Here is a 26344-nt window from a genome sequence, read left to right on the forward strand (position 1 = left end):
CCTCTGAGGACTGGAGTATTTGTGATGTTGAAGTTGAGGTGGAGGAGAGCCCACTTGAAGGAGCACTTGATATCCATTGAAGCACATGCTGTTTTTGTGCCTCATCTGGAATTTGTAGCGATGGGCGTGTCAGTAAGAAAGGGATCGTATCACATTGTCCACGAAAAGAAGTAGACATCTTAGTTTGGCTGGAAGATGGTCTTTCTTCTGCAGATGTTACCCCCCCCCACCTCGGGGGGGCTCGACCCACCAGCGGACAGGCACCAGTATTGGGAGAGGGGGGCTGGTCGTCAGGGTCCACCGTGGCTCTGGCACAAACCCGGCGACACGGAGGTCGCACGGGCAGGAACGGACTGGCCGTGTCGGCTTCGCACTTTTTTGGTTTTAGAAGGGCATGACATGCCTATATCTGTGTCTCCCCCTCCTTTTACTCCTCCACCTCTTTTCTTTTCGCATGACTATATGTACTTGTCACTTTTCCATGTGTTAGTTGTGTCTTCTGAGCAGTTTGTCAGCTTTTGGACACCTTTTGATGTGTTTTCTATGAGTTTTCTATGTGTTTCTATGTGTTTTTGTTTGCCTGCCATTGGTTTTAACGGTGTTCGAAGGTGTTCGGCGAACAGTTCGGCGAACATACGGGTGTTCGACGAACTGAACCGAACTCGAATACTACGGTGGTGGCTCAACACTACTCAGGACTCTGAATCCAGCAATCTGAGTTCAAATCTTGGTTGGACCTGAGCTAATTTCTTGAATTTGCCAATTTCTATTCACATAAGGAGGGAAGATTGGATCTTTCTGCCTCTTTTAAGATTTCTGGTGAAAATTGAATATATGAAAGTTTAGCCAATATCGGCATTAAAAATATATATTAAACAGAAAGCAAGGAAATGCATAAATACAATAATCGTTGGATATCCCAAATTGCGACTCCAGCTCGGTGCTTCTAGTACAAGCGACTATAGAAAAATTATTTTAAAAAAAGCGAGAGAATGCAAAAGCATGAACATGAATAAAAAAAAATAGTTTTGTTAACTTTGCTGGAAAAAAACTATAAATTGCTGATAAACAAAAAAAAAATAACTTTTTAAAAATGATGCTGATGTAGACGTGGTTAGTGTTATCTAATAATAATTCTGTTTGGCATAACTAATTGGTTTAAGGGTATAAAAATTCAAAGTCTGAAAATTTGGAAATCTTCAAATTATTTTGGCAAATTTTTGATATTTTTACAAAAATACGCAAACATCATGCTAAATTTACCACCAGCATGAAGCACAATGTGTCACGAAAAAAACTGTCTCCGAATAATTGGAATATGATGAAGCATTTCAGAGTTATTACCACATAAAGTGACTCTGGTCAGAATTGTAATATTTGTCCTGGTCAGGAAGATGAAAACAGGGTTCTGGGTGCTGGGGTTAAAATAATGAATGAAAAATAAAATAAATGTTAAAAAGGAATTTAACAATTATTTTTCAGAAGATAACAAGCTTATTTTGCAGGTGAAATAAACAGCAAACTGGCCCATATGGGGATTTAACCTGAGACCTTGGTGTTATTAGCACTAGTGTTGAGCCACCCCCGTAGTGTTCGGGTTCGGTTCGGTTCGTCGAACACCGGAATGTTCGAGGAACTGTTCGTCGAACACCTTAGAACACCGTCGAACACCGTTAAAACCAATGGCAGGCAAACAAAAACACATAGAAACACATAGAAAACACCTGCAAAGGTGTCCAAAAGCTGACAAACTGCTCAGAAGACACTCTCTTTAAAAAAGCCGGCCGGCAAATTTAGCAGCGGCATACACCGGTACCCGACAATTTAGACAAGAAGGAATAGAGCATCACACATAGATTAGATAGATAGAAACATGTCAGTCACACATATAAGAAGCACAGTGACAGTGTTGGTTACTGCACTTGTCATTTAGTGTAAAGGATTTATTAAAAAAAATATTAGTGTTTTCATGCACCGTCTCTTTAAAAAAGCCGGCCGGCAATTCAGCATCTGTACCCGACAATTTAGAACAGAAAGAATAGAGCTTCACACATAGATTAGATAGATAGAAACATGTCAGTCACATATATATGAAGTACAGTGATAGTGTTGCTTACTGTACTTGTCATTTAGTGTAAAGGATTTATTTAAAAAAAATAATAGTGTTTTCATGCACTGTCTCTTTAAAAAAGCCGGCCGGCAATTCAGCAGCGGTACCCGACAATTTAGAACAGAAAGATAGAGCATCACACATAGATTAGATAGATAGAAACATGTCAGTCACATATATATGAAGTACAGTGATAGTTACTGTACTTGTCATTTAGTATTAAAATAAAGGATTTATTATTAAAAAAATTGGCGTGGGGTTCCCCTTAATTTTAGGCTCTAGCGGAGGTTAAGCAGACGGCTGGGGCAGATGTTTTAAGCCTGGGAAGGGGGTAATACCCACGGAGCTTCCCAGGCTACTAATATGAGCCCCCAGCTGAATACATAGCCTTTACTAGCTATTAAAATGGGGGACCCCCCCAAAAAAATGACGTGGGGTCCCCCCTAATTTAATAGCTAGCAAAGGCTAGGCAGACAGCTGGGGGCTGATATTAATAGCCCAGGAAGGGAGCCATGAATATTGGCCCCCTCCAGGGCTAGAAACACCAGCCGTCAGCCGCCCCAGAAATGGCGCATTCATAGGATGCGCCAATTCTGGCACTTAGCCTCGCTCTTCCACGCTGCCCTGGTGCGGTGGCAAGGGGTAATAGGGTTGGGGTTGATGTCAGCTTATAATGCCAGCTGACATCAAGCCCAGGTTAGTAATGGAGAGGCGTCTATAAGACACCCCCATTACTAACCCCATAGTCAAAGTTAAAAAAAACACAAACACCCAGAATAAAGTCCTTTAATTGAAATAAAGACACAATTCTTTATTGTTCTAAATTAAACCATACTTACCATCACGCCCATTCCAGCTGAAGCCAACGATCTCCTGCAATAAAAGAAAAATAATAAAGCAACCTCATCCTTACCTTTCCATGGTTCCCACGACAGCTTCAGCTCTGCTACATCGAGATAACAGGCTGGACCGCAGCAGAACGCTGCCATCCAGCCTGTCATCCCGCAGACACTGAGAAGCGCAGGCTTGCTTGCGCTGCTCAGCGTCTCTCTGTGACGACATCCAGATGAGCCGAGTTCATGTCCAATGAACTCGGCTCACCTCATGCACGTCACTGACAGCGTGGGAAAATTCTCACGCTGAAGCGCTGATTGCAGGAGAATTTTCCCACGCTGTCAGTGACGTGCAGGAGGTGAGCTGAGTTCATTGGACATGAGCTCACCTCATGCACATCACTGACAGCGTGGGAGATCGTTGGCTTCAGCTGGAATGGGTGTGATGGTAAGTATGGTTTAATTTAGAACAATAAAGGATTGTGTCTTTATTTCAATTAAAGGACTTTATTCTGGGTGTTTGTGTTTTTTTTAACTTTGACTATGGGGTTAGTAATGGGGGTGTCTTATAGACGCCTCTCCATTACTAACCTGGGCTTGATGTCAGCTGGCATTATAAGCTGACATCAACCCCAACCCTATTACCCCCTGCCACCGCACCAGGGCAGCGTGGAAGAGCGAGGCTAAGTGCCAGAATTGGCGCATCCTATGAATGCGCCATTTCTGGGGCGGCTGACGGCTGGTGTTTCTAGCCTGGGAGGGGGCCAATATTCATGGCTCCCTTCCTGGGCTATTAATATCAGCCCCCAGCTGTCTGCCTAGCCTTTGCTAGCTATTAAATTAGGGGGGACCCCACGTCATTTTTTTGGGGGGGTCCCCCATTTTAATAGCTAGTAAAGGCTATGTATTCAGCTGGGGGCTGATATTAGTAGCCTGGGAAGCTCCGTGGGTATTACCCCCTTCCCAGGCTTCAAACATCTGCCCCAGCTGTCTGCTTAACCTCCGCTAGAGCCTAAAATTAAGGGGAACCCCACGCCAATTTTTTTAATAATAAATCCTTTATTTTAATACTAAATGACAAGTACAGTAACCAACACTATCACTGTACTTCATATATATGTGACTGACATGTTTCTATCTATCTAATCTATGTGTGAAGCTCTATTCTGTCTGTTATAAATTGTCGGGCACCGCTGCTGAATTGCCGGCCGGCTTTTTTAAAGAGACGGTGCACGAAAACACTAATATTTTTTTTGATAAATCCTTTACGCTAAATGACAAGTACAGTAAGCAACACTGTCACTGTACTTCGTATATATGTGGCTGACATGTTTCTATCTATCTAATCTATGTGTGAAGCTCTATTCTGTCTGTTATAAATTGTCGGGTACAGATGCTGAATTGCCGGCTGGCTTTTTTAAAGAGACGGTGCATGAAAACACTATTATTTTTTTTGATAAATCCTTTACGCTAAATGACAAGTACAGTAAGCAGCACTTTCACTGTACTTCGTATATATGTGGCTGACATGTTTATATCTATCTAATCTATGTGTGAAGCTCTATTCTTTCGGTTCTAAATTGTCGGGTACAGGTGTATGCCGCTGCTGAATTGCCGGCTTTTCATGTTTCACTGTTGGCACTGTTCCCATCGATTTGGGCAATCACTGTAATGCCACAACCACCATGGCTGTGGCATTACAGTGAGTGGCAGACAATCCCTGCATGATTGGTGCTCTAAATAGCGCCAGACATGCAGGACACGCTTTTGGTGCACGAACAGTTATCGAACATAACCTCGAACAGCCGAATTTTTTGCAAATCGTTCGGGTTCGTCGAACAACTCGAACACCGCCCAAAACAGCTCGAATTTGAGATTGGCGAACAGTTCTAGTCGAACACCGCTCATCTCTAATTAGCACCACTCTCTAACCAACTGAGCTGACCGGCAACATAACTCTTGCCTCTTCGAGGGGTTTACAGACTTGTTCTATCACATTTAAAGTGCAACAGTTTTCTTTGTTTTTCTTGTTTCGTAGCCCACAGTGACAGGTGGCGTGCCCTACTATCTGCGGCATTTGAGTGTTGGCCATTACATTTGTGCTATGTAGAGTAATTGTTTATATTTTCTTTCATAAATCAAAAGAACAAATGTAAATAAGAAACCTTGTCATATATCTTATCAGAGAAATCTGCTTCTCTTCTTTCTGCTTTATTCTCAAGAATCTCAAATCTCGGGTAATATCTGTATTCAGTGAAGACAGACTTTCCCATTACTGAGATAGAAGATGACAGTTTTTGCCCATAAAGTTCTATGGAGAAATATAACAGTCGTTTCAGGTGAACTTGCAGCAGAATGTCTATGTCGGCCTTTATCTCCTACTTCCATTGAATTTTAAAAGAGCTAACTGTTTTCTTGTATCATGTTAGGTTATAGGTTGATCTCAATGGAATTAAGTCTATATTCAACCTTAAAACTGAGAAACTATAATGTGAAAATCTGTCTTCATTAATGATAAGCTGATAAAGCAAATTACGATTCGCCCCTTTGAGTGTTTTTTACTGGGAAATTCAATGTAAAGTTCGTTATTATGTTGTGGGTTGAACAGGAGGAGAAACTGAGAAAACGGCACCTCTAGAAAGGAGGAAAATTCAAAAACTCTTTATTGTTGAATCCATAAAAATGACAAACAAACTCGGGGTGAGGTGCAATACCTCTGCAGCAACCGAGCCCTCGGGGTGCTACAGTTCCATTTATCTTCAGCCTAGGTGATGTATTGCGTTACAGGGCCGTGATTTTGGCTATAAAAGGGTCACCTAGACCCCTACCCCAAGCTTTTTAAGAGAATAATATATGGCGTGCCAGGAGACCCTATGTAATGCCTTCTCAGCATCCAACGAGAGTATCTAATTACAAATTTTTAACTGCATCTAGCCCAGGAAATACTTTGTGCCTAGTAGCAGTGTCTGCTAGTCAGCGGATTATCCCGGCTGTTAAGCAAGCTACACCACCTGTAGTTTGGACACTTAATTTTTTCAAAGGAAATGCTTCGGGACCACGGGATACTCAGTGAAGAGCATCAGGAGGCACCCCAAGGCATAGGGGCTGGGACTGGCGGTAGGACGCCTTGTGGTGGACAGCCGAGCTTAATCCATATAAAAGCTTTTTAACTTCAGCAGCTTTAGTGGATGCTACTGGAGCTGGAATTACGCGGCTGCTGGCATGAGACTTGCCCTTCAATATATCCTTGTAAAAGGATTTAAAGTGTATTCATTCAAATTAGAGAGACAATTTAAATTAAATAGCTTAGAGCTGCCTCCACCACAGGGGGGCGCGCTCGACCCACCAGCGGACAGGCACCAGTATTGGGAGAGGGGGGCTGGCCGTCAGGGTCCACCGCGGCTCTGGCACAAACCCGGCGACACGGAGGTGGCACGGGCAGGAGCGGACTGGCCATGTCGGCTTCTCACTTTTTGGATTTTAGAAGGGCATGACATGCCTATATCTGTGTCTCCCCCTCCTTTTACTCCTCCACCTCTTTTCTTTTCGCATGACTATATATACTTGTCACTTTTCCATGTGTTAGTTATGTCTTCTGAGCAGTTTGTCAGCTTTTGGACACATTTGAAGGTGTTTTCTATATGTTTCTATGTGTTTTTGTTTGCCTGCCATTGGTTTTAACGGTGTTCGAAGGTGTTCGACGAACAGTTCGACGAACAGTTCGGCGAACACAAGGGTGTTCGACGAACCGAACCGAACTCAAACACTACGGGGGTGGCTCAACACCAATTATAAATTGTCGAGTACCTATGCTGAATTGCCGGCCGGCTTTTTTAAAGAGACGGTGCATGATTACACTATTATTTTTTTTAATAAATCCTTTAACACTAAATGACAAGTACAGTAAGCAACACTGTCACTGTACTTCTTATATATGTGACTGACATGTTTCTATCTATCCAATCTATGTGTGATGCTCTATTCCTTCTTGTCTAAATTGTCGGGTACCTGTGTTTGCCGCTTCTGAATTGCCGGACGGCTTTTTTAAAGAGAGTGTCTACTGAGCAGTTTGTCAGCTTTTGTTCACCTTTGAAGGTGTTTTCTATGTGTTTCTATGTGTTTTTGTTTGCCTGCCATTGGTTTTAACGGTGTTCGACGGTGTTCGACGGTGTTCTAAGGTGTTCGACGAACAGTTCCACGAACATCCCGGTGTTCGACGAACCGAACCAAACCCGAACACTACGGGGGTGGCTCAACACTACTAGCAACATAAATGAAGTAACTATAAAAGTAACTATAGCATGAATATCGATATGTCCTTTACACTATCACGCCTCGGTTAAACCTGATGGGCTACGATACTTCCACTGCGCAAAGTTAAAGTAACTCAGGTGACCAAGGAATTCCCGCTTCCCAGGAATAGCTCGTTAAAGCTATTTTTAGGTCCAAATGACCACTGCCATACCCCAGCTGCCACAAGGCATCCAGGGAGTTGCAGTCTGAGGGCTCAGGGAAGAGGTAATTTTTGGCCATTGGGGTCAGATCAGTTCACTCTCTCCTGCTGCAAGCGAAAACCATCAATACGATGCTGTGGGACCACAGATTTCCTATCCCCACTGCGAGGATCTAACACTCTGTCATTTATATACCATGGATTTATTCTCCTGAAAGACCAACAAAAATTGGCAATGCTGACTGTATTTCAAGTCATCACGGCGGGGTATTGGGAAAAGTTTTCAATTAGCAATAATCATGCCTCAGTTAAACCTCATGGGTACGACTCTGCCACTGCTCAAACTTAAAGTAACTCACGTGACCAAGGAATCCCAGCATCCAGTTAGAGCTCGTTTAAGCCATTGTGAGTTCCAAATGACCAGTGCCCTTCCCCCGCTGCCGCAAAGCATCCTGGGAGTTGCAGTGTGAGGGCTCAGGGAAGAGGTCATTTTTGGCCATTGCGGGCAGATCAGCTCGCTCTCTCCTGTTCCTAGCGAAGACCATCAATAGGATGCTGTGGGACCAAAGATTTCCTTTCCCCACTGGAAGGAGCTAACACTCTGTCATCTGCATAACATGGATTTAGTCTCCTGAGAAACCAACAAAAAATGCTCATGCTGACTGCATTTAAAGTCATCATGGCGGGGAAATGGGAAAAGTTTTCAATTAGCAATAATCACTTCCTGGATAAACTTCATGGGCTACGATACTGCCACTGCACAAACTTAAAGTAACTCAACTGACCAAATAATCCCAGCTTCCTGGAAGAGTTTGTTTAAGCCATGGTGAGTTCCAAATGACCACTGCCCTTCCCCCGCTGCCGAAGGCATCCGGGGAGTTGCAGTCTGAGGGCTCAGGGAAGAGGACATTTTTGGCCATTGCGGACAGAACAGCTTTCTCTCTGCTGCTCCAAGCGAATTGCTGATGCTGACTGTATTTCAAGTCATCATAGCTTTGTATTGGGAAAAGTTTTCAATTAGCAATAATCACGCCTCTTTTAAACCTCATGGGCTACAATACTACCACTGCGCAAACTTTAAGTAACTAAGGTGACCAAGGAATCCCCGCATCTAGTTCGAGCTTGTTTAAGCATTGGCCAGTTCCAAATGACCACTTCCCATCCCCCACTGCCGCAAGGCATCCTGGCAGTTGCAGTCTGAGGGCTCAGGGAAGAGGTCATTTTTGACCATTACTGGTAGATGAGCTCTCTCTCTCCTGCTCCAAGCGAAAACCATCAATACGATGCTGTGAGAGGCAAGATTTCCTTTCCCCAGTGGTAGGAACAAACACTCTGTCATTTGCATACCATGGATTAAGTCTCCTGAGAGACCAACAAAAATTGCCGATGCTGACTGTATTTCAAGTCATCATGGCAGGCTATTGGGAAAAGTTTTTAATTAGCAATAATCATGCCTCGTTTAACCCTTATGGGCTACGATGCTGCAACTGAACAAAGTTAAGGTAACTCAGGTGACCAAGGAATCCCCTCTTCCAGGAAGAGCTTGTTTAAACCATTGTGAGTTCCAAATGATCACTTCCCTTCTTCCGCTGCATCAAGGCATCCTGGCAGTATCAGTCTGAGGCCTCAGGAAAGAGGTCATTTTTGGCCATTGCGTGCAGATCAGCTCTCTCTCTCCTGCTCCAAGCGAAAACCATCAATAGGATGCTGTGGGACGCCAGATTTATTTTCCCCACTGTGAGGAGCCAACACTCTCTCATTTGCATACCATGGATTAAGACACGTGAGAGATCAACAAAAATTGCCAATGCTTACTGTATTTCAAATCATTAATGATGACAGTGTATTGAAAAAAATATTAATTAGCAATAATCACGCCTCGGTTAATTCTTGTGGGCTACAATACTGCCACTGCGCAACGTTAAAGTAACACAGGTGACCAAGAAATCCCCGCTTCCCAGCAACAGCTCGTTTAAGCCATGGAGAGTTTCAAATGAACACTTGCTTTGCCACAAGGCATCCTGTGAGTTGCAGTCTGAGGGCTCAGGGAAGTAGTCAGTTTTGGCCATTGCGGGCAGATCAGCTCGCTCTCTCTTGCTCCAAGTGAAAACCATCTATACGATGCTGTGGGACCCAAAACTTCCTTTGCCCACTTTGAGGAGCTAACACTCTGTCTTTTTCATACCATGGATTAAGTGTTCTGAGAGACCAACAAAAATTGCTGATGCTGACTATATTTTAAGTCATCATGGCGGGCGATTTGGAAAAGTTTTCAATTAGCAATAATCAAGCCTCAGTTAAACCTCATGGGCTACGATACTGCCACTGCGCAAAGTTAAAGTGACTCAGCTTACCAAGGAATCCCTGCTTCTCACGAAGATCTCATTTAAGCCATGGTGAGTTTCAAAAGACCACTGCCCCTGCCCCGCTGCCGCAAGGCATCCTGGGAATTGCAGTCTGAGGGCTCAGGGAAGAGGTTATTTTTGGCCATTGAGGACAGATCAGCTCGCTCTCTCCTTCTCCAAGTGGAAACCATCAATACGATGCTGTGGGACACAATATTTCCTTTCCCCACTGTGGGGAAACTAACACTCTGTCATCTGCATACCATGGATTAAGTCTCCTGAGAGGTCAACAAAAATTGCCGATCCTGACTGCATTTCAAGTCATTAATGATGGCAGGGTATTGAGAAAAGCTTTCAATTAGCAATAATCATGCCTCGGTTAAACCTCGTGGGTTACGATACTGCCACTACGCAAAGTTAAAGTAACTCAGGTGACCAAGGAATCCCCGCTTCCCAGCAAGAGCTCATTTAAGCCATGGTGAGTTCTAAATGACCACTGCTCTGCCCCCGCTGACGCAAGGCATCCTGGGAGTAGCAGTCTGAGGGCTCAGGACGGAGGTAATTTTCGGCCATTGCGTGGAGATCAACTTGCTCTCGCCTGCTCCAAGCGAAAACTATCAATACGATGCTGTGGGACGCCAGGTTTCCTTTCCCCACTGGGAGGAGCTACCACTCTGTCATTTGCATACCATGGATTAAGTCTCCTGAGAGACCAACAAAATTTGCCGTTGATGAAAGGATTTCAAGTCATCATGGAGGGGGTATTGGGAAAAGTTTTCAATTAGCAATAATAACGCCTCGTTTAAACCTCATGGGCCACAATACTGCCACTGCACAAAGTTAAAGTAACTCAGGTGATCAAGTAATCCCCGCTTCCAGGAAGAGCTCGTTTACGCCATGATGAGTTCCAAATAACTACTTCCCTTCCCCCGCTGCACCAAGGCTTCCTGGGAGTTGCAGTCTGAGGGCTCAGGGAAGGGGTCAGTTTTGGCCAATGCGGCACATCAGCTCGCACTCTCCTGCTCCAAGTGAAAACTGTCAATACGATGCTGTGGGACACAAAATGTCCTTTCCCCACTGGCCGATGCTCCTCCTCCTTCTCTACCTCCCCCTCCTCATCCCCCTTCCCCTTCCTCTCCCCCACCCCCTTCTCTTCTTCTTCTTTCTGGCCCTTATCTGTTGCTCAGATAGTGTGGTAGGAGCACACTATTAGCGAAAAAATTAGATTTTTTTCCTCTGCAACAGCTTTGCACACAGCTGAATTTCTCAGCTGTTTTTTTTTACTGTTTAATGGCCTTATGTGAACATGCATTTACATTTTGCATGCACATCAATTTACATTTCAGTTCAGATTTCCAGGTTTTTTCACAGCTGAATTTCAGCAGCACTAAAGGCCAAGGTAATATTTGGCTTGATGTATAATGTTAGTAACAGAAGAAAGTATATTTTTAGTGTGGATGAAGCCTGTATAACATACAAGCTATTCTCCAAACTATTTCAAACTGAGATGTCTCCTGCTGTATAACATTAGGAACAGAAGAATATATTTTGTTACTGGGAATGAGGCCTATATAACATAGAATATGTGCTCCAAGATATTTCAAACTCAGATCTTGCTTGCTGTCTCACGTTCGTCTCAGCAAAAAATTGATTTTTTTACTCTGCGAACAGCTGAATTTCACTGCCACAAAAGGACTAGGTGGCTTATGGCAGACTCTATCACATTTGTTACAGAAAAAAAGTATTTTTTAGACATTGGATAGCAACAGAAAAAATATATTTATTTACTCTGAAAACAGCTGAAGTTCAGCGGCACTAAAGTACTAGGTGGTTTGTAGCAGAGGGTATCACGTTTGCGACAGAAAAAAATATTGTTTGGACTCTGCCTAGCAACAGAAAAAATATCGATATTTTTTACTGTGCATACAGCTGAATTTCTCCCCCCCAAAAATGAACAGGTAGTCTACTAGGGCTTGCTTGCTGTATCACATTAGCTAGTGGAAAAATAGATTGAAGGTATACTCATGCATAGAGCACAATACAAGCAGTGCACAACACAATTCTATCACATGGACCCTGCTGTTTTTGTCTGAACCTCAGTAATAGGGCAAGAAAAATAATTTGCTGCATGGTCAATTTCACAGGCACTCAGGAGACTAGTTATCTAAACTATGTGTCTTCCAAGCAACCGCCTGTCTAGCTAATATCTCTCATTACACAGGAGCAGCGTCTGTGACCAGTGACATGCATAAAATGGCACTCAGGGAACATGGCCGCTCTTTATATAGAGAGGACAAGTGATTTCAAAAAGCCAGTAGCAGAAGCTCTTGTGTCTGGACAGTGTGGATGCTTCCTGAGCTCTGATTGGCTTGCCGCAATTTGCACACTTAAAGTTGCAGAAAAAAAAAAGATTACAAGCACACCACTCCTCTGAGCTCTTCTGACCTCTCCCCAGCCCCTCCCCTCATCAAACATGTCCCCCTGCTCATCATACACAAGCAGCATGCTAGCCAAAATGTTAAAAGCACTGTAGCTGCACCGCAATAATTTTCCTGCCTTTGTTTGCCAAATGTTACCGATTTTTGCCGATTTAAGAGAAAATGCTCGTGTTTCCAATCACGAATCCAAATGTGCCATATTTGTGTCAAATTTACGTATTGAGATTGGAATTCGAACATATTCGCTCATCACTCTTCTTCTTCCCTTCCTGATACATCACAACTCACAAAAGTTTTGCTATTCAGTATTTATTGTGATATACACAAGTATAGACATGTTAGGCAATGGTGGGCAGATGAGATTTCTTGAACTATTTAGCATCCGGTTAAAAAATGGCTCAAATCCCTTCCTTTGCAGTTATACTTCCAAGCATCCCTGTGAGTAAGAAGAATTAAATATGTTAACAAATAGCAATATGACCATCATTCTACTTGTAAAAGATATTTAGTACAGACCAAAAGTTTGGACACACCTTCTCATTTAAAGATTTTTCTGTATTTTCATGACAATGAAAATTGAACATTCACACTGAAAGCATCAAAACTATGAATTAACACATGTGGAATTATATACTTAACAAAAAAGTGTGACACAACTGAAAATATGCCTTATAAATGGTTTTGGGACCATCAGTTGTGTTGTGCAGAAGTCAGGTGAATAGTCCTACTGAATAGACTGTTAGAATTTGTATTATGGCAAGAAAAAAGCAGCTAAGTAAAGAAAAACGAGTGGCCATCATTACTTTAAGAAATGAAGGTCAGTCAGTGCGAAAAATTGGGCAAACTTTGAAAGTGTCCCCAAGTGCAGTTGCAAAAACCATCAAGCGCTACAAAGAAACTGGCTCACATGAGGACCGCCCCCGGAAAGGAAGACGAAGAGTCACCTCTGCTTCTGAGGAAAAGTTTATCTGTGTCACCAGCCTCAGAAATCGCAGGTTAACAGCAGCTCAGATTAGAGACCAGGTCAATGCCACACAGAGTTCTAGCAGCAGACACATCTATTCAACAACTGTTGAGAGGAGACTTTGTACAGCAGGCATTCATGGTAAATTAGCTGCTAGGAAACCACTGCTAAGGACAGGCGACAAGCAGAAGAGACTTGTTTGGGCTAAAGAACAAAAGAAATTGACATTAGACGAGTGGAAACCTGTGCTTTGGTCTGATGAGTCCAAATTTGAGATCTTTGGTTCCAACCACCATGCCTTTGTGCGACACAGAAAAGGTGAACGGATGGACTCTTCATGCCAGGTTCCCACCGTGAAGCATAGAGGAGGAGGTGTGATGGTGTGGGGGTGCTTTGCTGGTGACACTGTTGGGGATTTATTCAAAATTTAAGGCATACTGAATCAGCATCGCTACCACAGCATCTTGCAGCGGCATGCTATTCCATCTGGTTTGCGTTTAGTTGGACTATCATTTATTTTTTAACAGGACAATGACCCCAAACACACCTTCAGGCTGTATAAGGGCTATTTGACCAAGAAGGAGAGTGATGGGCTGCTACGCCAGATTAACTGGCCTCCACAGTCACCAGACCTGAACCCAATCGAGATGGTTTGGGGTGAGCTGGACCGCAGAGTGAAGGCAAAAGGGCCAACAAGTGCTAAGCATCTCTGGGAACTCCTTCCAGATTGTTGGAAGACCATTTCCGGTGACTACCTCTTGAAGCTCATTAGGAAGTTATAAGGGTTAAAAGTTGACAAGCGATTTCTAATTTTTCCAACAAAATTTACAAAATCATTTTTTTAGGGACCACATCACATTTGAAGTGACTTTGAGGGGCCTTTATGAAAGAAAATACCCAAAAGTGACAGCATTCTAAAAACTGCACCCCTGGAGGTGCTCAAAACCACATTCAAGAAATTTATTAACCCTTCAGGTGCTTCACAGGAATTTTTGGAATGTGGAAGAAAAAAATGATCATTTAACTTTTTTCACAAAAATGTTACATTAGACCCAAATTTTTTTATTTTTGCAATTGTAACAGGAAAAAATGGACCCCAAATTTGTTGTGCGATTTCTCCTGAGCAAGAAGATAACCCATATGTGGGGAAAAAACACTGTTTGGGCTCATGGCAGAGCTCGAATGGAAGGAGCGCAATTTGACTTTTTGAATTTAAAATTTGTTTGAATAATTAGCGGACGCCATGTCGCGTTTGGGGAGCCCTTGATGTGCCTAAACAGTGGAAACCCCCCACAAGGGACAACATTGTGGAAACTAGACCCCTCAAGGAACTTCTTTAGATATGTGGTGAGCACCCTGAACCCCCAGGGGCTTCACAGAAGTTTAAAACATACAGACGTGAAAATAAAAAAATCTAACTTTTTCCACAAAAATTATATTTTAGCTCCCAATTTTTTTTCACATGGGTAAGAGGAGAAAATGGACTGCAAAAACTGTTGTGCAATTTCTCCTGAGTATGCCGATACCCCATATGTGGGGAAAATCCACTGTTTGGGCACTCGGCTGGGTTCTTAAGGGAAGTAGCATTGTGTGACTTTTTGAACGCAAAATTGGCCGGAATCGAGAGCGGCCACCATGTCGCGTTTGGAGAGCCCCTGATGTGCCTAAACAGTGGAAACCCCCCCAAAAGTGACCCCATTTTGGAAACTCCACCCCTCAAGAATTTTATCAAGGGGTATAGTGAACATTTTGAACCCAGAGGTACGACACAGAATTTGGTAACATTAGGCCATCATATTGAATAAGTTGTCATTAGTCTTAATTGCAAGTGCTCGCTACTTGAGTTTACATTCGGTAGTTGGGTATGCACCATTTGTTGCGGGTGCTCAAGTGACATGCTTGAGTCCCCGCCCCGCATGTTTCACAGTTATTAGACACCCAAAAGAAAACATGCGGGGATCGCTCGTGCATAGCAGGGCAATTCACTTGAGGGTTTTTTGGCTGTATAGCAGCCGCAAAACATATGGGGTGGAGACTGGAGCATGTCATTCGAGCACCCTAACCCTAGCACATCTCTAACCCTAGCTCAACCCTTATCCTAAAGTTTATTTTTTATGCCATTCCTAGTGCTTTATAAGTGTATAAGTGATTATACGACTTTATTCTTCTGGTTGATGCGATTACAGCGATATCAGATTCAGATCGGGTTTTTACGTTTGACAGCTATTACACACTCAAAGACCCGTTTTTTGCAAAGACTAGTTTTTGCAATAATTTTTCCATATTACGGGCAACAGAGTCATGTAAGAGCTTGTTTTTTTCTGGATGAGTTGACGTTTTTATTGGTACCATTTTTGGGCAAATGACATTTTTTGATTGCTTTCTATTCCAATTTTTGGGAGGCACCATAAACAAACCAACAATCAAATAGGTGTACGGCACTCGGTGTATGATGTGAAGCTCGAGTAAATGTTCCACTCTTTATGTAATATGTCTAAGTACTCGGCAATCAAAAAATGATATTCATGAAAATGATGCAATCAATATTGATGATAAAGATTGCATCATTTTCATGAATATAATTTTTTGAGTGCTGAGTACATAAACAAACCAACAATTTGGGAATTGTTTTTTTTTTTTTTTTTTTATGCCGTTCCATGTGTGGCAAAATTGATAAGGCATCATTATTCTTCGAGTCAGTACATTTACAGCGATACTACATTTATATTGTTATTTTATGTTTGGCGCTTTTACACAATAATAACTATTCTATAGGAAAAATATTTTTTTTCCATCGCTTTATTCTGAGAGCTATAACTTTTTTATTTTTTGGCTGATGGAGCTGTATTGTGGCTTGTTTTTTTGTGGGACAAGATGATATTTTCAGTGGTACCACTTTTATTTACATTCATCTTTTTGATTGTGTTTTATTCCATTTTTTATTTGGCAGTTTTTTGCTTCGTTTTTATTTTATTTTTACCTTGTTAACTAAAAGGGTTAACTAGTGGGGCAGTTTTATAGGTCAGACCATTCTGGACGTCGTGATACCAAATATGTATATTTTTATTGTTTTTTTATAATAATATTTAGTTATGGGAACAGTATATTTTTATTTTTTTGGATTATTATTATTATTTTTTTTTTAAATATTTTAGCAATATTTTTTTCACTTTTTGACACTTTTACACTTTGTCCCACTATGAGACTTTCACTTTTTGAAGACAGATCGCTTGTATAGCATAGCGATGCAGCAGCAGCATCTCTATGCTATACAGCCTATCAACCTTGCTTGCAGAAGTTACTTTGAACGTGCACTGCGCATGATCAAAGTAAGTTCCTGATGCCTGGTGACCCGGATGTCATCATGACGACATCGGGTCACCATGGTAACTAGTGGGACCCAACACAGACAGCGAGGGATGCCGAAGAGAAGGTAAGAGGGGCATGCTTACCTCCCCTTGTTTGCGGAATGCTGCGATCAACTTCGATCACAGCATTTCGGGGGTTAATGTGCTGGGAGTGGTGCGGAACTGCTCCTGGCACATAGCACCGGGTGTCAGCTGTGAGAATCAGCTGACACCCGGCAGCGATCGCCCTGCACAGCTTCTGTGCGGGCGTGATGGCATTGCTCGTAATAGTACGTACCTGGTCCAATAGGCCTAGGGCACAGGGATGTACTATTACTGACAATGTCAGAAAGGGGTTAAAGGGGTTTTCCCACAAACAAAAGTTAATTTAAAAAATTGTCTGTGTCTGACACATTTCACATCTCCTGGGCAGAGGAGGAAGCAAAAGCTAATGCAAACATTATAGCAGGGGATCGCAGAGGCTTCATTCTGTGACGTAAAATATTTCACTGCCTGTTTTTAAACAATATTTTACCTCACAAAATGAATCCTCTGTGATCCCCTGCTGTAGTGTCTGTATACTTTCTTTTGCTTCCTCCCCTGCCCAGGAGCTCTTGTATGTTCCGTACATGGTCAGACACATTTAATTTTTAAAATTAACTTTTGTTCGCATTTCCCACAAGCCCCTGCTTCCTGATTTCCTTCATGCATAGATAATAATTTTATCTGCTCTTCTAACTGCTCTATGGTCTGCTAATGTCCCCTTGGGTAAAGCTAACAAGACCATGGTTCTCTGCTTAGTATCTAATATATCAATAAGTATATCATATTTTTCAGACTATAAGTATGCACTTTTTAAAAAGAAAAAGTCCTGCTAAAAAGTGTGTTTGTCTTATAGTCCGGAGGAATCTTCCTGTGACAGAGGAGAACACCATATCTAGGGGTAATATTTCTCCTTACGGAGAGTGACATGTTAAGCACGTCGGGTGAGGAGACTTTAAAAGCCGCAATGCTCCTCTGGGAAACATGCAAATTGTCTCTTCAGAGAGGAAGAGGACTAGAACTCTATTGCCACCCACAGGAAGCGGCAATTCTAAAAGTCAATAGTGACCCTTTAATGAGCCTTAGCACTGACAAGGGGCAATACCCCAAAACACAGTGTCTGCAAATTGAGTTTCTGGTTCTGGCTTTTCTCCTAAGTCATGTGATAAGGCTCGTTTAACGGTCACTATTGAATTTTAGAATTGCTACTTTCTATAGATGGCAATAGAGTTCTACTCCTCTTCCTCTCTGAAGAGACAATTTGCAGAGGAGAACACTGACACATCATCCTTTCTGAGCACTGAGAACACTGTTCTCTTTTCCAGCTCCATACTGATCTATCTGGTCAGGGCAGGGTAAGAGAAGAAGTTACTGGAAAGGACCTTTCACCTGACTAGTTTCCAGACCTTTCAGGTCATATGATCAATCACATGTTTGGAAAGAACTGCAAAATGTGCTAATGTATACTCTGTCTTTGTGTCTATAAATGTGCATGAAGCAGAGCTATGTGTATCGATAAAAATGCATATAAATGTGCATGTATCAGAGCTGTGTGTGTATGTCTATAAATTTGTATTTACCAGAGCCATGTATTTATATCGCTCACACTTGTGTAAAATTCATCGGTGCCATTCTTGTCCAGTAGAATGGTATGATTTTTTCTCACTTGTCATCCATTTGCCATCTGTGTGCAATCTTGTGCAATCCGTTTTTTATTCAGCAGTTATTAATGTTTTCCAGGACCATTTACAGTTTCCAATGCTACAGAATTGTAATGTATCCATAAAAATCAGATGCTATACTGATGATCCATTTGGCATACAATTATTTTCTCATGCCGAATACAATTGAGATCTGCACTGCCTCATTGAATAATATTGGTCTGAGAGCAATCCAATTCACACGTTCAATATTTTGTAAGTATTTGTATGCCATAACCAGGCGGGGGTGAGAAATTCTGAAGTGCTGCAGATGTGTCTATTATATTTTTCCTCTGATTCTTTCACTCTTGGTTTTGGCTTACAAATACTGATGTAAAATACAGACCAAATACTGAACATGTGAACGTGGCCTAAATGTGCTTGTAGCAGAGATACAGTGGTGGCCAAAAGTATTGGCACCCCTGCAATATTGTCAGATAATACTTAGTTTCTTCCTGAAAATGATTGCAATCACAAATTCTTTGGTATTATTATCTTCATTTAATTTGCTTGCAAGGAAAAAACACAAAAGAGAATGAAGCAAAAATCAAATCATTGATCATTTCACACAAAACTCCAAAAATGGGCCAGACAAAAGTATTCTCACCCTCAGCCTAATACTTGGTTGCACAACCTTTTGCCAAAATAACTGCGAACAACCGCTTCTGGTAACCATCAATGAGTTTCTTACAATGCTCTGCTGGAATTGTAGACCATTCTTCTTTGGCAAACTGCTCCAGGTCCCTGATATTTGAAGGGTGCCTTCTCTAAACTGCCATTTTGAGATCTCTCCACAGGTGTTCTATGGGATTCAGGTCTGGACTCATTGCTGGCCACCTTAGAAGTCTCCAGTGCTTTCTCTCAAACCATTTTATAGTGCTTTTGGAAGTTTGTTTTGGGTCATTGTCCTGCTGGAAGACCCATAACCTTTGAGGGAGACCCAGCTTTCTCACACTGGGCACTACATTATGCTGCAAAATTTGTTGGTAGTCTTCAGACTTTATAATGCCATGCACACGGTCAAGCAGTCCAGTGCCAGAGGCAGCAAAGCAACCCCAAAACATCAGGGAATCTCCGCCATGTTTGACTGTAGGGACCGTGTTCTTTTCTTTGAATGCCTCTTTTTTTTTCCTGTACACTCTATGTTGTAAGAAGTGGGGTCTTCCTGGGTATCCTACCATACTGTACCTTTTAATTCAGACGCCGACGGATAGTGCGGGTTGACACTGCTGAACCCTCGGACTGCAGGGCAGCTTGAACTTGTTTGGATATTTGTCGAGGTTCTTTATCCACCATCCGCACAATCTTGCGTTGAAATCTCTCATCAATTTTTCTTTTCCGTCCACATCTAGGGAGATTAGCCACAGTGCTATGGGCTTTAAGCTTACTGATGACACTGCGCACGAAAGACACACGAACATTCAGGTCTTTGGAGATGGACTTATAGCCTTGAGATTGCTCATGCTTCACAATTTGGTTTCTTAAGTCCTCAGACAGTTCTTTGGTCTTCTTTCTTTTCTCCATGCTCAATGTGGTATACACAAGGACACAGGACAGAGGTAGAATCAACTTTAATCTATGTTAACTGGCTGCAAGTGTGATTTAGTTATTGCCAACACCTGTTAGGTGCCACAGGTAAGTTACAGGTGCTGTTAATTACATGAATTAGAGAAGCATCACATGATTTTTCAAACAGTGCCAATACTTTTGTCCACCCCCTTTTTTAGGTTTGGTGTGGAATTATATCCAATTTGGCTTCTGGAAAATTCTTTTTGTGTTTTTTCATTGAAGACAAATTAAATGAAGATAATAATACCAAAGAATTTGTGATTGCAATCATTTTCAGGAAGAAACTGAGTATTATCTGACAGCATTGCAGGGGTGCCAATACTTTTGGCCACCACAGTATGTGTATCTATAATTGTGCATGTTGCAGAGATGTGTATCTATAAATGTGTATGTAGCTGAGCTTTGTGTGTGTGTTGATAAATGTTTATGTAGCAGAGCTGTGTGTGATACACATGCTGCAGAGAAGCACTAACAATAGATCTATAGCCTCCATATTCTACCTTAGTTCATTAAAATGAATGATGATGATCCCTTCAATTTACTACAAAAGGTAAGTTTTAATTAGTAGGAAAAATGTTTTTCATTATTTTCTGCCATCTAATAATGGAGTGCATCTTATGGTAAGGTGCATCTTATTATCCTGAAAAATACGGTAAATTTTGCAGGTCCCCTTTGCCTTATATTAAGGTTTGTAATCCTCCATGCCAAAATTCCATATGTGTTTCAGATATTTTACTCCTATACAGTGGTATGTAAAACTTTGGACACCCCTGGTCAAAATTACTGTTATTATGAACAGCTAAGCAAGTTGAAGATGAAATGATCTCTAAAAGGCTTAAAGTTAAAGATGACTCATTTCCATTGCATTTTAGAAAAAAAAAGGAAATATATGTATTGTCATTTATTACATTTTAAAAATTATAAAAAGGAAAATTGGGAGATACCAAAGTTTGAGTACCCTTGTAAATTTGTGTGCTCATATAACCTTGATCAAGGTTTCAGACCTTAATTTGCCTGTTATGGTTATGGCTTGTTAGGAAAGGCCAGGTGATGCAGATTTCTCAGCTTTATAAAATCCCAGCCTCCTCTAATCTTGTGCCAAAAATAAGGGGCCATGGGTTGTTCTAAGCAGCTGCCTAGCTCTCTGAAAAGGAAAATGGTGGAGGCCCATAAAGCAGGAGAAGGCTATAAGAAGGTAGCAAAGTTTTCAAGTTGCCATTTCCTCACTTTGAAATGTAATAAAGAAATGACAGTTAACACGAACAGTGGAGTTCAAAATAAGGTCTGGAAGACCAAGCAAAATTTCAGTGAAAGTTGCTTGTAGGATTGCTAGAGAGGCAAATCAGAATCCCTGCTTGACTGCAAAAAACCTTCAGAAAGATTTAGCAGACTTTGGAGTTGTGGTACACTGCTCTACTGTTCAGAGACACCTGCACAAATATGGCCTTCATGGAAGAATCATCAGAAGAAAACCTCTCCTGCAGCGTCGCCATAAAATTCAGCATCAGAAGTATGCAAAAGAACATCTAAACAAGCCTTATGCATTTTGGAAACAAGTCCCATGGACCAATGACTTTAAAATAGAACTCTTTGGCAACTATGATCAGAGGTATATGTGGAGAAAAAAGAGCACAGAATTTCAGAAAAAGAACATCTCGCCAACGATTAAGCATGGTGGTGGATCAATAATGCTTTGGGATTGTGTTGCACGGGGAACTTTTCATGGGTTGTGGGAAGAATGGATTCCATTAAATATCAACAAATTCTTGAAGCAAACATAACACCATCTGTAAAAAAGCTGAAGTTGAAAAGAGGATGGCTTCTACAAATGGATAATGATCATATACCCATGTCAAAATCCACAATAGACGACCTCAAAAGGCGCAAGCTGAAGGTTTTACAATGGCCCTCACAGTCGCTTGATCTGAATATCATTGAAAATCTGTGGCTTCACCTCAAAATAGCAGTGCATGCAAGATGACCCAAGAATTTTACAGAACTGGAAGCATTATCCAAAGAATAATGGAGTAAAATCCATCAAACATGAATTGAAAGACTCTTGTCTGGCTACAAAAAGCGTTTACAAGCTGTGATACTTTCAAAAGGGGGCGCTACTAGGTACTGACCATGCAGAGTGCCCAAACTTTTGCATTGGTCCATTTTCCTTTTGAAATTTTTAAAATGTTAAAAATGACAATATATTTTTTTTTGCCTAAAATACAAAGGAAATGTGTCATCTTTAACTTTAGGCCTTTTAGAGATCATTTCATCTTCAACTGTCTTAACTGTTCACAACAACAGTAATTTTGACCAGGGGTGCACAAACTTTTACATGCCACTGTAAGTCCTGTTCTTTCTCCAAAACTCGTCTTTGTTTCCATAGCAACCAATCACAGTGCAGCTTTCATTTTACCAGAGCTGTTTATAAAATGAAAGCTGAATTCTGATTGGCTGCTGTGGGCATCACAAACTGTTTCTCTTTTTAGACAGAACAGATAAAGGCTTGCTTATATTTGCATTGTATTTATAGATAGGATCCATTATAGCAAATATGGACAAAAATATTCCCAATTTTAATGAGATAAAACATGGATGGTTTAGTGGCTGATACTCCTGCTCTTGTTCTGCTTTGTCTATCACACAGCCTAGCAGCACAGTTGGCAGAGTTGCTCTTCCTTTGACAGGAGCGGGAGCACTGTGCCCATGTCTGCCCTTTTCCATGAGGACGGTGCACTCACACATGCGCTGTGTCACTGCAAAGTAGCAAGTGTCTACTGAGCATGTGCGACCTGTAATGAAAGAATGACAGGATGTATCCATAGTGAACCAGGAAGGCAAAAGTCTCTGACATTCAAGTTTTCAGGGGGTGAGATCTAGAGTCCTTTTCGAAACTGATCGCATTTGACTTAATTTATTTCAGGATTTATTTTTTAAATTTTTCATTGTGATGTTATTCTTTTTCGATAGTGTGCAAAACAGCAATTCTGCTGCAAAAATGACTGTGAAAAACACCAATTCTGTCACCAAAATTTGTACTATTCACAATGAAGCATACATATTTTTTTCTGATCTTAAGTTATTTTTTGAACACTCATTTCATTGAATTGTTTTATAGCAATTCTGGTCCCTTCTAAAGATGCAGAGAATCCCTTTAACTGTACAGAGAATATCTCTTAGAATATATGTGAATGTCTTACCAAGCGGAGATGCCATTGGGGTCTCTGACAACTCGTTTAGAACACTCGATGTCATCATTAATGTCATCATTCAGGAGACCTAAAATATATATATGTAAATTACCATGAAAACTGTTAATTTAATCATGTGGAAATTGGGCTATCAGGGTAATTTGTCTGTTAAGCAATAGAGATGTGTGAATTGATAAGATGCAAATTGAATTTGTGTCAAAATTTTAGGATTGAGCTTTTCCCAGCAAAAGTGAACAATTTACCATTCTTTAGCAAAAAACTGAAAAATGGCCAGAAAAAGGTCACATAATCTTGGGCAAGGCTAGGAGGTTTCCCCTTAATGCCTTGCAGCTATCACACTACATGGTGCATCAGGAGAAACTATCATAGCCTGTATAAAAGCAAAATCAGAGAATGCAGCAGCCATTTTAAGGTGAATTTGGATTGTTGGACAATATCACAGTTTAAAAGGGTTATTCGGTCCAAATCGATAAGTATTCAGTCACTCTATGTGACTGCAGACTCATGAATCCCCCTAGCGCACTCACTGTGTTCTGCAGGGAGTCAGTGGTTTCTGATCCGGGACCGGAGGGTACACATGTGTTATACATACTCTAGGCCAGAGCCCGTCCAGTAGGCACGGTATCACTTCATAGACGTGTATACAATTAGACAGCACCCCGTCTAGTGACGTGGCTGTTCAGTGGGTGTGGCCATCCAGTGGGCACAACCTCGCTCAGTACAAGATTATGGAGCAAGGCCACGCCCTCTAGTCAGGCTCTGGCTAGGAGTATGTACAACTCATGCATACCCTCCAGTCCCGGATCGAAAATTTGCGATACCCCGCAGCACATAGTGCATGCGCTTGGGGTTTTAACAAGTTTGCAGTCACACAGAGTGACTGCAGACTTATCGATTTGGACCGGACAACCCTTTTAAAGCTTAACTATAGGGATAAAGAGAGAAAGCCAAAATATGCTGAAGAAACTTTACAGTACTGAAGAAGATTAGTATGTGAGGAAAAAGAAGAGTGTCACACGTGTTTTTCACAGCAATTGGAGGTATTCGAGTACATTTTGAATTGAATTTCTTGGGATGATTCTGCAAATCTGTTTATTTTGAATTTAAAAATAGTCGCTTATCTCTACTAGTCAATATATTTCTAAAAGATATGGGTTCACCAAACTCTAGAAAGGTGTCCACCTACTTACATTCTTACATTTGAGAATGATATCAGAAAAGTGGTTGCCAGACCCTCATTGGTCAGACATGAGATACGTCAACATTTGAAATACTCCTTTAAGGGCGCAGAAAGCTTTGGCCTTGATATAATTTATTTTTATTTTTTTCTTCCTTGGTAAGTCTTAATGTTGTTCACTCTGCGCCCTAAAATCCCTGTGCAATTTATTGCTCACATCACAAAAATAAAAGTAAAGGCTAAAAGGTATCTTTTTGAAGACATACCATCTAAGTTAGACATAGATCTGCCAATAACCCTGATGTGTACATCTACCATGCTAACAAATTTCTATTAACCAGATGTATCCCAAGAGAGTGTCCTGTTGGTATACAGTACATCTGGTTCAAAATTGTAGTAGCTTGAAAAAAGCATAAATAATTAGATATTCATGGTGTGGAGAAATCTGACAGACCAAAGGATTTTCGTTCCATCAGTCCTGTACGTGGCTATACTTACTCTGGCAATTGATTTGACAAGCGTTTACAGCTCCTAAAGTTTTTCCATCATTGCACCACAATTGGCTGTTGATCTGAAATATTCCATAGTCCCGGCTTGGACCATTGTTGTTTACAGCGGTTGTGTTATAGTTACTCACATGGTAGGCAAGGCACATCCCTGGGAAGTGAAATAGGATATTGCAGCATACTCATCCCGACAGCCCAATCTCTTATAATTCTGTAAGTTGCACATTTTATTTGACAAATATGATAAGTAAGAATTTTATTGAAATCTACCCTCAGGGGGATCTTCCAATCACACAACGTTCTGCAGGTCCTTAAAGAAGTTATCCACTACCCTAACTCACTTCATTTTTTATTCATTAATCTTTCTTTTATGTGCCTGTAAATACATCCATACTCTTATTATAGTAATATATACCTTTATCATGCAGATAGCATCACTTAGTGTCTGCCAGCTGCAACTCTGATTTTTACATTGATCACTTCCTGTTCCCAGGCAAACTGTGTTCTAAGACTACAAGTTCCATCATGCATTGCAGTGGCCGATGAGCCAGCACTTACAACGCCTCCCCATTCTCCACCCAAACTCCTCGTTCCCTCCTCACTCTTCAGGAAGCATGCTCAGGCAAACTGTCATTCAATCCAAAACGTCTACACCCACCACCAGGAGCACAGTGACAACTTCCTTTCATTTTGGATTCCTGTGCTGGAAAAGGAAAGTCTCAGAGGAGGAAGAAGAATCTCAAATAACTATCCAGCACCATATGATCCCTGCTGAGATGCCCTCATAGAAGCTATATATCTAATACAAGTATATTACAAAAGTTATTGTTTTGAAGAGCTACGATATATAAAATAGTAGTGGAAAATCCCTTTAAGTTGCATATGTAAATAGTTGGGTTGACCCAGCTAGAAACAGTTCAGGCATACGTTCCTAAATGAGTGCATCCTTCTACTGGTTTTGGACAACCCATTAGTAAATGCTCAAAGAGGTGAAAAAAAGGAGTAAACTGCTGCTTTTTTGTATTAAACGTTGTGTCCTTCGCTTGTTCCATAGAATCAACACCAATTCATTTCGAAGTCATACAACTTCTTCATCAGGATGCAGCCAAAGTCCAATGTGGTTATATCCTGATGATGACTTTGAAACGCGTTGATAATAAAACTGCATCAAGTTTCTTTGTGTTTCCTGGAATTTTACTTTGGCTCTCCTTCAGCAGTGCAGAGGAACCACAGATTATGAATGCTTCTGTCCCTTCATAGTTTTTTTACCCACAGATCTTAGTTATCCGGTCTTCTTTCTTGTTGTGTGGTACACAACTGTACTAGGTGAATAATTTCCCCTTCTTTTACACCTCCTCTTTTATCAAATAAGAACCTATTGCACTTTTTTTTCCCCAAGTTAACCCATGCACCAATGCTCCATAGCAGCTTGACCCAAGAGCTGTGAACTTCCTACAACTTGCCGGCATCCTGGGCGCAACTTCAAATTAGCATGACCTCCGCTATGTCACATTAGCATCATGACTAGAGATGAGCGTTGTTCTACTCGAACTGTTCGCCAATCTTAAATTCGAGCTGTTTTGGGCGGTGTTCGAGCCGTTCGGCGAACACGAACAATTTGATAAAAATTCGGCTGTTCGAGGTTATGTTC

At 41.4% G+C, this 26344-nt stretch overlaps 1 protein-coding gene and 8 non-coding genes across 10 annotated transcripts in view; all 9 read right to left on the reverse strand.

Annotated features, from left to right (window-relative positions):
• Positions 1–7603: 7603 nt before the first annotated feature.
• Positions 7604–7743, reverse strand: LOC141167961 (U4 spliceosomal RNA). The gene has a single exon (XR_012251740.1). It is a non-coding gene; the product is annotated as a U4 spliceosomal RNA (small nuclear RNA).
• Positions 7744–8023: 280 nt separating this feature from the next.
• LOC141167993 (U4 spliceosomal RNA) lies at positions 8024–8164 on the reverse strand. Its single transcript, XR_012251764.1, has one exon. It is a non-coding gene; the product is annotated as a U4 spliceosomal RNA (small nuclear RNA).
• A 164-nt stretch (positions 8165–8328) lies between these two features.
• Positions 8329–8474, reverse strand: LOC141167997 (U4 spliceosomal RNA). The gene has a single exon (XR_012251766.1). It is a non-coding gene; the product is annotated as a U4 spliceosomal RNA (small nuclear RNA).
• A 280-nt stretch (positions 8475–8754) lies between these two features.
• Positions 8755–8895, reverse strand: LOC141167964 (U4 spliceosomal RNA). Its single transcript, XR_012251743.1, has one exon. It is a non-coding gene; the product is annotated as a U4 spliceosomal RNA (small nuclear RNA).
• A 280-nt stretch (positions 8896–9175) lies between these two features.
• Positions 9176–9319, reverse strand: LOC141168000 (U4 spliceosomal RNA). Its single transcript, XR_012251767.1, has one exon. It is a non-coding gene; the product is annotated as a U4 spliceosomal RNA (small nuclear RNA).
• Positions 9320–9592: 273 nt separating this feature from the next.
• On the reverse strand, positions 9593–9733 carry LOC141167852 (U4 spliceosomal RNA). The gene has a single exon (XR_012251639.1). It is a non-coding gene; the product is annotated as a U4 spliceosomal RNA (small nuclear RNA).
• Positions 9734–10015: 282 nt separating this feature from the next.
• Positions 10016–10160, reverse strand: LOC141167952 (U4 spliceosomal RNA). The gene has a single exon (XR_012251732.1). It is a non-coding gene; the product is annotated as a U4 spliceosomal RNA (small nuclear RNA).
• A 281-nt stretch (positions 10161–10441) lies between these two features.
• Positions 10442–10583, reverse strand: LOC141167962 (U4 spliceosomal RNA). The gene has a single exon (XR_012251741.1). It is a non-coding gene; the product is annotated as a U4 spliceosomal RNA (small nuclear RNA).
• Positions 10584–12472: 1889 nt separating this feature from the next.
• Positions 12473–26344, reverse strand: part of LOC141167109 (lysozyme C-1-like) — a 28202-nt gene continuing 14330 nt past the window's right edge. Inside the window, exons 3-6 of one of the 2 annotated variants that reach the window (XM_073654465.1) lie at positions 24686–24844; positions 22999–23077; positions 12713–12768; positions 12473–12615 (exon numbers count right to left, since the gene is read on the reverse strand). In XM_073654465.1, the coding sequence (XP_073510566.1) occupies positions 12741–12768; positions 22999–23077; positions 24686–24844 (266 nt within the window). In that variant the 3' untranslated portion in view covers positions 12473–12615; positions 12713–12740. The remainder of the gene's footprint in view (positions 12616–12712; positions 12769–22998; positions 23078–24685; positions 24845–26344) is intronic. The other variant, XM_073654464.1, reaches the window with a different exon arrangement.

The sequence above is a fragment of the Phyllobates terribilis genome, unplaced genomic scaffold, assembly GCF_046119375.1.
Source record: "Phyllobates terribilis strain yellow unplaced genomic scaffold, ASM4611937v1 Scaffold_11__3_contigs__length_659146591, whole genome shotgun sequence".
Taxonomy (NCBI): domain Eukaryota; kingdom Metazoa; phylum Chordata; class Amphibia; order Anura; family Dendrobatidae; genus Phyllobates; species Phyllobates terribilis.